This window comes from Vigna radiata, chromosome 10, assembly GCF_000741045.1.
Source record: "Vigna radiata var. radiata cultivar VC1973A chromosome 10, Vradiata_ver6, whole genome shotgun sequence".
Taxonomy (NCBI): domain Eukaryota; kingdom Viridiplantae; phylum Streptophyta; class Magnoliopsida; order Fabales; family Fabaceae; genus Vigna; species Vigna radiata.
Window position 1 is genome coordinate 8,875,860 of NC_028360.1, and position 10,594 is coordinate 8,886,453.

The window sequence follows — 10,594 nt, forward strand, 5'->3', positions numbered from 1 at the left end:
TAACTAGTAATATCTATCAAAAAGAATATTTAATTTAATTCATTAATTCAAGTCTATGGTTTTCTTCTTTTTTTCCAACCATTGTAGGTAAGTACTTTCTTGTGGATGCAAGGTATGGTTCATGGGTGGGTGGGGAACACCCGTCAAACTTACAAGGATATTAAAGAAACAGTGGAGTATATTAAGAACTCCTTCATTTTTCGATATAAAGACACAAATAAATAAGGATTATTAATATTTGTTTTGTGTCGCACAATTTCTTTAGAAATGAGGGACAGACTGATAAACTTCTAGAACTTCAAGACTTGGAGCTTTTAGCTACTATTGATGAAGTTATAACTTATTCAAGGGAAAGAGTTGAAAATAATACCATGGAAGAAGTTGCAACTATTCATGTGTCACTGAAGAGCGTACAAAAATTCGTGATAAAAGATGAAGTTAGAATAGACTATATTTCTACATCTTGTATCATGGTGAGTAATGGACATTCCATCCAATCTTCTACTTGTTTGCATTAGTTTTTGTAGATTATTATGATTAATCAAGTTTGTTCTGTTTTATAGGACACTAAATAAACTTGAAGCAATAGGATACACACGAAACAAGAAAATAATTACTTAAACACATTATTTAGCTTTTTTAATAGTAAAAGGATATGGTTTGACACCATCGATTTAAATTATGATTGAAAAATCAATTACAACACGTTTATATTATATCTTATGATTATAATTTTTATAACTAAGTAATTTTATTAATGATGAATGACATAATCAGGAAATAATATTACATTTTTTTTTGTGTGAAATCAATTAATATTGACTTTTTATATTATTAAATATTATTTAATATAAAAAATTGTTAAATATTATTTGATCAATACTCGCATTTGTAAAATTTAATTTAAAAATTTCATATTTTAGAGTAAATATTTTTAAAATAAAATTTTACTTCAAAAGAGAAATACCAAAATAATTAAATTATTAAATATTATTCGAATATTCAAATTTGACCAATTTTTTCTTTTTGTATAATTTAATATATATTTTTTAAATAAAATTTTACCTTAAAAAAGATTATATATTTTATAAAAAAAAATTAAAATCTACAATATGTCTACATCCAAACACATTATTTAAGAAATGAAAAATTTAACAATAAATAATTGGATTAATATATATTTCAATTTTTTAGAATTTCTAAAAGTTCTTATCCTAATGACACTCAAGGTTACACATGGAACTCTCCAACCCTTTTATCAAATAATTCCTTTGAAATCTATATCTTCATTATTCCTAAATTTATCAAATAATACGAATACGAATAGAATAGTGTCTCCGCAAAAAAAAAATTCCTTCATTACTTTTTCTATTATCTATTAGATATTCGTTTAAGAAATAGACAAGTATTTTAAGATCCACAAAGATGAAAAATAGTTATGACCGTAAACAAAATATCACATTTTATTTTTCAAGAGAAAATAGTGTATTTTTAAACATAAAGGAGATAACTATACTTGGATAATTTCTCAAAAGATATGAATATTATTTATCCATACGAAAATATACAGCATTTATTCTTTCTAATCTTATTCAACTGGACCAGAATATACACCAAACTAATTCATTGCAAAGATGAAAAAGTAATCCTCAAATTTAGAAGGCAATATAAAATTTCACAGAGAATGAAACTAAAGATTTATTTACATATAGAAGGCACTATCTATCAGAAGCAGATGGTTGAGAGAACATTTAATATAAGAACAAAGCTGAAATCTTATGTGACAAGCTAAACAGAAAGCAAAAGAGTCTCCTTTACTTTCTCTTTTCAGAATATTATTTTTTTCATATTTTTTATTACTTATAAATTTATCATTCTCCATGTGCTATACATAAACTTGCATGCAAGGGACATGCAGCAGAAATTATGGCACGCGGCACTCTTCTATGTTCCAAATTTCCTTGGCATATTGAGCAATTGTTCTGTCACTGCTGAACTTTCCACTTCCAGCCGTGCTTAAGATTGACATTTTTAGCCATTTTTTCCTATCACTGCATGCAAATCATATGAACAAAATTATTTACATTGGACAGATAACATGTTTCAGAAGTGCTAACACTTTCTACTATTGATTAAAATTTATGAGAAAACATAATAGAGATTCTCTCCTACCGATACACTTCATCGACTTTTGCCTGAGCATCCATGTAGCTTGGGAAGTCATGACCAACAAGAAAGTAATCACCACGACCATAACCAGAATTTCCTTCCAAAGATTCAAGCAATGGACTGTAGTCATAGCTTCCAAACACCCCACTCCTGATAAACTTCTTTGCCTCTTCAAATCGAGGATCAGGTTTGAACTACAAATCACAAAAAATGGTAATGTTAATAGAACTACTTTGGTGGAAATTTCAAGTTTCTTACATGTGTTTTAAAGTTGGATTAGCTTATTTTTGAGAAAATAGTTGTTTGATTTTGCATCCCTCTTGAAAATAATTGGTAGCTCAACATGCATAAACAAATGCTCACCAGTCCATTCTCTCTTTCTTTCCTCAGTCGAGGAACATCTTCTGCCGTGGCACCAAAGAGGAAAAAATTCTCCTCACCAATCTCCTCCCTGATTTCCACATTAGCTCCATCTAAAGTACCTATTATAAGGCACCCATTCAAAGCAAATTTCATGTTGCTTGTGCCACTTGCTTCCATTCCTGCAGTGCTTATATGCTGTGAAAGTTCACTTCCTGGAATTAGCACTTCTGCCACAGACACATTGTAATTTGGAACAAACACAACCTGACAAAAGTTCAAATTGCAGTTAGTTTTTTCTTCTCCCTAAGAAGAGTCTGATATATATTAAGAATCAAGCAAAAGCATAATGTTTGTATTTGTGTAGTTGTCATGTATGCATGTGTGGTTGATAAGTCAAGTAATGGAGCAGATATAAGATTTATAAATCTAGGTCCAGTTCTAGAGATCTAACTGTTTCCCCATTCCTCTTTTACAACATTAGTAACATTGAGTGGTCATAGTAATGGAAATATGCGAAGTATTCACTTAGTATCCTATTTTTTTTCTACTTTAAAAAACAAAGGAACTTATGTAGGAAGTTGCACAAAATCAAGTTACCTTCAAAAAGCTGTTGACCTCAGGATCACTGTTGACAACAGCACCAACATCATTCACCAGCCTGACAATCCTTATAGCATTTGTGTATGTTGCAAATGCCTTTCCTCCAATCATTACAGTACGCGGAGTAGATTTCTTCCGTTCTTCAGGGCTCATTTCCTATCATCGTTCAGTTATAATGACTACCTTCAGCATAGATAACTTATTTTGATAATACTAGGATTTTTTACAAAATAAGTGACAGTATATTTTCTTCTCCCAGATGGAAGAAGATGAATACTATACTCAACAGTGTTAATGAATTTTCACTAGACATGGATGCTCCAAAATTTACCGTGCACAAAAAATAAAATATTAAAATAGAAGCTTGGATATGAGGATAAGATCACATGATGTAACTGTGATTCGTTATCAACTTCAGTTAAAAGAGGCAAAGAATACCCTATCAAACAGTAGGCTGTTTCTCATACCTTTAGCTTCTTGTATCTATAAATCACACCAAGTATGTTAAGTAGCTGTCTCTTGTATTCATGGATACGCTTGACTTGAATGTCAAACAAACTATCCGGGTCTATGCTCTCTCCTGTCACCTGCAAAACATACCGTGCTAAACGCTTCTTACTAGCCATCTTTGCAGACAGCCATTCTTCTTGCAGATCTTCATTGTCTGCAAACTATGGGAAAAACATCAGGAATTAGTATAACATCGTAATGGGAATCAATTTGCTGCATAGAAGAAGAATCTGGGCAGTTACCTGTCGAAGACCTGTTAACAAGTCAAGATTGGTTACCCACTTATCAGTTTTTAACCACTTGGTGATTATCCTACTGAGCTCGGGATTGCAAAATTGAATCCATCTCCGAGGTGTAATCCCATTGGTTTTGTTTTGGAACTTTGTTGGCCAGATTGAAACATAATTTGCAAATAATTCCGACTTTAATATATCACTGTGTAACTGAGCAACACCATTCACCTACAAGGAGATAAGACACGCAGAAGTACATGAAATTCAATTAAAATAATTTCACAATCATATGTACAAGGGTTACAAGGAAAAAGAAAATTAATAGAAAATGGAGAGAAAGGCATATATAAACATAAAACATCGAGGAAATTGTCACATAGACTCATAAAAGGCTGTTTGGTATTCCTTACCTTTGATGACATATTTTTATTCATAATTTTGGACACCTTCACTGGCCATCTTTAATTCATACTTCTTAAATTATAATTCTTGCCTTGCAATTGTTTTTCTGTTAGATGAATGGATGGAAATTATGATAGAGGATAGATTGCATTTTAGCACCTTTTTTTTTTTTTTTTTCTATCGATAACAATATTTTAATAGAGCATATTGTGATATTGATTAAACAAAGACTCTTCTCTTTGATGAATCATGATAGCATGCAAGATGAATATACTCAGGTTAATGAAAACTGCACTATATTTTCACTATTTTCTTCTTCTTTTAATACCTTATTTCTCAATGTAATATCTTTCTACTGTACTATTTTCTCCTAATACATAGCTTTCTTGCCTTCCCGGGTAGGGCTAGTTAGGAGATAATGTTGGTTTATGAGGATATTTTGGGATTGGTCAAGACTGTTTCTGCATATATTGTAGTATTCATTGATCAATTGCATTACCCAAGAGAGCAAAAATTCACTCTTCATAGGTAATATGTCTGCTACTTGCTATAGTAACACTACAAGTCTCTGATTTACAAGCATTCCAAATATTCAGTTTAAACTTTATTATAATACCACTATTATAACATTAGGCGAGTTTGGAAAAACAATATATTCATGCATTACAGTATTAACATTGCAGCTGTTCTTGACGTGACAGCCAATAAATCTTCAAGAAAACAATACAACATGCAGGAAATATGCTTGCTCTAGTAGCACTGTTACTGGAATTCGATATTAGTTGTCCAAAAACATTTGGTTCAGTGTTTTCTTTCCTAAACCAATATTAGAAAATTTTGGAGCTATATGATGATAAAAAGCAAGAACATGGTAAGATAGATGAAACTCTTCTTTAATTGAGTTCCAAAAAGTGCACCACTTACGGCATGAGAAGAAACCACACACAAATTTGCCATCCGAACAACTGGCTTTTGGGGATTATCGTCTAAGATGCGCAGGGTGGCTAGCTCACTCTCAAGATCCAAACGGGTTGTACTTATCACTGCAGTGAACTGCAAGCGTTTTATGGTTTCCACATTAAAATATATCAGTGCACCTTTCATGAAGTCAATGAAGGAGAAACATGGAAAGGGAACAACTTACTCTCTTGTCTATTTCTTGTATGATTTCCATATGGCGTGGAAGAAGTTTCCACATCACAGGTTGAGACCATTTCTCCAGTGCTTCAGGGAGGACAGTATGATTGGTGTAAGCAACAGTCCTAGTTAAGATATAGCAGTGAGATATACAGTAATACACTGCAATTGTGAGGGGTGGTGAAATAAAGAGGATGGATAATAAACATTCCAAACAACATTTTTGTGCAATTTATTGACCTTGATGTCACATCCCATGCCTCCTCCCATCCAAGTTCTTCGTTATCCATCAGTAATCGCATCAACTCTGGTATTACAAGTGTTGGGTGAGTATCATTCAACTGAACAGCAACCTTTGTAGGGAATTCTGACCAGTTCCAAGGCCCTTGTCTCCTCTCCTTAAATCGGGATATTATATCCTGTAATTGTTCAAAGATAGGAGTGGACAATGGTAAGGAAAGGATGTCAAACAAAATTTCCAGTTATTTGGCAAGAATGAATTATGTAAAGATGACCCTAATTGATTGTCATGTGAAAATATCCGTGCCATTAAATTTATAAAACATTATTGTTACATAAAGAAAGTGTTGTCTGCGAAGTTGTTCCTTAAGACAAGTCCCAAGAGAAACTAGAACATTTTGTTTGTTACATAATTTACTGAGAGAGGATAGTGAAAATAACTGCTAATTTCTCTTAAAACTTAAAAATGATGACAATTTATACTTTGAATTGTGATAACATCTAATCAACAATACACCGTCACTGACCTACTATCACTGCTGAAAGTTTCAATCCCAGCTTCTTATTATGAACGAGTGCAAGGAATAATACGATATTGTAAAGAACACTTCGCATGAAAAGGAAAGTTATCAAGTGGATTCGACTTACTTGGAGTGATGCACTGCAGAGAAAGAACTGCTGCTTCAATCGTAGAAGTTTTCCACCTTCTGTGGTATCCCCAGGGTACAAAACTGCACATATCTACAAAATACGAATTTTAGGTTAGAATTGCTTCACATAACTTTTTGCTTGCTTCTTTTTACAGAGGTGAAGGACAAGGGGAGGGGATCGTGGGGACTGGGAATATAACTAAAATTCAAAAGGATTGTTATAGGATAATATATAGGCAAGAAATGCATTGTTCATTTGATTCATATCACTATAACAGGATCTTTGCATGTAGAAGCACAACCATTGATCAACTATAACTAATACAGTCACACACAAGTCACCCGTCAATTTTCCGCCTACTTTGTATAGGAAGCAACCTACTTACTCTTTAACAGTAATGAAAATTCACAGATGCCAACCTGTTGAGCTCGTGAATGAAGTACTGAAGCAGCATCATGCTGCCCGTCATTAAATAAAAATAAATTGAAATCCTCAGCACTTGCTTTTGCCTCCCACAGGCGAAGACTGATGGTGTTCTTGGTTTGGTAACCTGGAATTGGCACATCATAAGCCAGTGCTTGCACAACCTCTCCTCCAACCCATTTTCGGCTGGTATAAACACCAAACTGTAAGTACTTTCATATCACTGTATCTGAATATAGCTTGTTTTTACATTTGAATCAACATTTAAAGGATAAAAGGGATTATGCTTTAAAATTGTAATCATCATAGATAGTCATCAAACAACAGCTAAAACTGCTTTTATAAAGTGAATCCGTATATTTACACTAACCTTCCATTAGGGTTCACCTCGACATGACCAAAGAATCTGATGGGATACAAAATGTCATGCCTCACAACTTCCCAGGGGCTAAACTTCTGTTTGGTTTTCATTTGACTTTGCAGATCAGTATCTCATAAAATATGCAATATAGTTCCACAGATTTCAAATAAAGGAGATAAATCAAACCTCAAGCCAGTCCTCTGCAACTTCCTCCTGACCTTCCTTGGTGATTCTCTGCTTAAATAGCCCGTATCTATATCTCAAACCATAACCCCAAGCAGGCAAATTAAGTGTTGCCATTGAATCCAGAAAGCAAGAAGCGAGCCTGCCAAGACCACCATTTCCTAGTGCTGCATCCTTCTCCTGCAAAGTTTCAGGTTGAATGGTGCAACAAACAACTTTTATATACCATATAATTAAAATCAATTAGATATGAAAGACTTTGGGAAGATGCTTTCATTCTGAAAATGAATGTTGAATTTATGAAAGCCATTCCGTGGTGATTAAAGATCTAGGAAGTAGAAATCAGGTAAACATTTGGGATGAATCTCCTCACAAGTTATACATCAATAACATAATTTGTCAATGATAACATAGCATGCATAAGATTGCTCAGTAGTGCTCATTAGACTATAATCATGTCTACATTTCTTTTTCCTTCTGAACTTTTTACCATGGAAAGCTTGCTTCGAATTTGCAAGATTTTGCACTATTTGAAATATTTCATGGAATAAAAAGCACGCACAAACCATCCATCCTTTCTCATTAATCATTGGTATTAGAAATGTAAACCATTCATGACCACCATGATACGATGTGTTTTAGCTCAAGACAAAATAGGCCTGTGTTTTTCAAGAGGTATTCCTTGGAACTTGGTTTGCCTTAAATGCTTTTTGCAATGGAAAAGGGTAATATCACAACCAAGGCCATAGAGAAAAATGTATTTCATACGGAGATTATAATCTTTATTACCTGCTCTGTTATTTCTTCAAGTTCAAGTCCAAATTTTCGCAAAGCATTAGCATAGGCATCTTGGATGTTCAGATTTCCAATGGCATTGGTCAAAGCTCGACCTTGAAGGAACTCCATCGATAAGTAGTAAGTTTGCTTGGGATCAACTTTGTGAAAATGAGCGTATGTTTCATTCCATTGCTGAAATAGTATCATCAATGTACAATAGCAGCATTAGTCCTATCCAGGCAAACAATTCAACCTAGGATTTAAATTGGTAGTAGGGAGAGAACAAACTATTTACAAAATTCTAAAAATAGAGTTAATTATTTGGCGTAACTTAGTTAACCTTTATTTGTGTAATTTGATTCCTTGATAGTTTCGTACGAAATTATTCATAACTTGCCTCTTGCTTACAAATACCGACTAGAACTTATATATCTGTCCAAATTTCAGTTCAATTCAAACTACTGAATTGAACTGTCCCATGGAGAAGTATAAAAAAGGTAAGAATGGATCCCCTCCCATGCACAACCTTATAATGTTAAAATTTGAGATGACAAGATCCATGCTCATGAAAAGTTTCACTACATCACAAATGCACATACGTGTACACAATTCCATATACACTGAAATACACCGCTTGTTGACATGACCAATTACTGGTCCTAAATCTCTTAGAAAAATCTCATTTTATCAGATGTCGATTGCTATTGAGAAATTGAGATACCAACATCTTTAATCATCACTATAACTATAACATGAAAGTGAAACACATCCATGTTTGTAACTCCTTATGAACAAAACACTCTTGACTAACAAATAAACGGTAGACATCCCAATTCCAAGAAGTATACGATCATACCCGAATGAGACGATCACGAACACTCTCAGCAGTGGCGTAGTAAGCTTGTTCCAGCTCAAACTTGAAAGGGGAAAAATGAGGACTGAACTGAGCATGGTAACTAATATTGTATGCAATCTCATCAGGCTTTTCAGCCAATGGATGTGCCACTGCTGGAATCTTGGCAGAAACTGCAGAAACACCAACCTTACCACTACCACCATTAGCCTCTACTTTAGCAGCCATTTCTAATTCCTTATCTGTCACCAAAAACAGTTCTTTTTTTCACAACCCACTTATCAAATTGTCACAAAAATATCAACTTTCATTTACCACCAATAAAATTGATCATAAAAAGGAAGCCCCAGAAGTGAAAGAACAATTACCTCTTCCAACTTCAATCAATGTTGCCTCTCTCTCTCTATATCTATGAATCAAGCTTAAGAATTGAAGAAACGTGAAAGTGGAAAAACAAGAGATTAATAAGCAAAAACAAAATCAGGACGTGGAAGCAAATGGGAAGATATTTCAAGGAGTGTTGTTGCTAAGCCACAAAAGGGAATCGAGAGATATGATGCTAAATGATACCATAAGTGAGAGTGAGACCCTTTAAATGGAAAGAGAAGGAGATAGAGAAAGGCTTTGGAGTGATTGAATGAGTGAATAAAAGGAAGAAAATATCATGCAAGTTTAGATTTTTCTTTTGTCTCCAATTGAAGTTGACAAAAAAAGTGAGCAGTGAGAGTGAAGGAAACAATGAGTCACATGGAGTGATGGTGGGTTAGATACTTAGATTTATTTTTGCTTTGGGATAACAAAATGGAGCATTATGGGATGATTGAGATGAGATAGTTTCGGAACGGTAAGAAGGAAGACACGTGTGAGCTTTGATTGGAAGCGGTCTTAAGGGGAAAAGGTTGATGTTCTACAAGAGCGGTTGGAACTCACGGAAAAGGAAGAAACGTAGGTGCAAGTTATACGTCTTTCATCACGTGGCTTCCAATTCTTACCAGGAAATCAGGAATATCTAAAACATAGTCATATTATTATAGGTTTGATTTTTAAAAAGGATTTATATTTTAATGTCCGTTTTCTTAGAGTAATACAATTTTTTTTACTGATTTTGCCATAATTGTATAATTCTATTTGGATTCTAATAATAGAACTTTTGATGTCAACCTTTAAACATGAAAATATAACTGATATGCCAGTTTAATTAGTTACATGTAAAACAAGTGTATAAAATTTTTAACTAAAACATTTTTTTTAATATAAAAATACTATTATATTTTAATATTTTTTGTTAAATTGTTCTTTTAAACTTCAAATCGTTGAATCCTTCCCTCACCCTTAATATGATATATATATATATATATATATATATATATATATATATATATATATATATATATATATATATATATATGGGTTTGTTAACACACGTACATCTATTTTTTAGTTGATATATAACGTGTACCGAATTATAGTAAACAAAAATACTCTCATATATTATGGATTTTAAGTTTTAAAATCAAGGATATTTAAATAATTTTCATTTTCAAAACTAAAAAAAACCCCAAACCCTTACTCACCTCTCTCATTTCTCTCAATCATTTGTCTTTCATCTGTCTCACTCTAACCTTTTCTCTTTGTTATGTCTACCCCAGTTAAAAAAAAATCAGAAATACTGACTGTTAAGCAATTTCTTAC

General features: G+C 33.1%; 1 protein-coding gene across 2 annotated transcripts; it reads right to left on the bottom strand.

Annotated features, from left to right (window-relative positions):
- Positions 1-1,594: 1,594 nt before the first annotated feature.
- LOC106775971 (alpha-glucan phosphorylase, H isozyme) lies at positions 1,595-9,757 on the bottom strand. Of its 2 annotated transcripts, XM_014663240.2 has the most exons (16): positions 9,271-9,757; positions 8,906-9,144; positions 8,062-8,241; positions 7,276-7,452; positions 7,099-7,184; positions 6,725-6,914; positions 6,303-6,395; positions 5,655-5,833; positions 5,422-5,539; positions 5,202-5,330; positions 3,885-4,103; positions 3,600-3,803; positions 3,130-3,288; positions 2,533-2,796; positions 2,173-2,363; positions 1,596-2,051 (listed from the first exon to the last, which is right to left on the bottom strand). In XM_014663240.2, the coding sequence occupies exons 2-16, from the start codon at positions 9,128-9,130 to the stop codon at positions 1,925-1,927; spliced, it is 2,541 nt and encodes an 846-aa protein (XP_014518726.1). In that variant the 5' UTR covers positions 9,131-9,144; positions 9,271-9,757; the 3' UTR covers positions 1,596-1,924. The 2 variants fall into 2 exon arrangements, with proteins under 2 accessions (XP_022642300.1, XP_014518726.1); XM_022786579.1 differs by lacking the exon at positions 9,271-9,757 and having other exon boundaries at positions 1,595-2,051; positions 8,906-9,162.
- Between the last annotated feature and the right edge of the window lie 837 nt (positions 9,758-10,594).

Excerpts from the sequence above, each read along its gene's own strand:
- LOC106775971 (XM_022786579.1), bottom strand. The coding sequence starts at position 9,130 with ATGGCTGCTAAAGTAGAGGCTAATGGTGGTAGTGGTAAGGTTGGTGTT. Across the intron at positions 8,242-8,905 it reads TTCGTGATCGTCTCATTCGG|CAATGGAATGAAACATACGC; the intron begins GTATGATCGTAT and ends ATACTATTTCAG. Across the intron at positions 5,834-6,302 it reads TCTGCAGTGCATCACTCCAA|GATATAATATCCCGATTTAA; the intron begins GTAAGTCGAATC and ends GAACAATTACAG.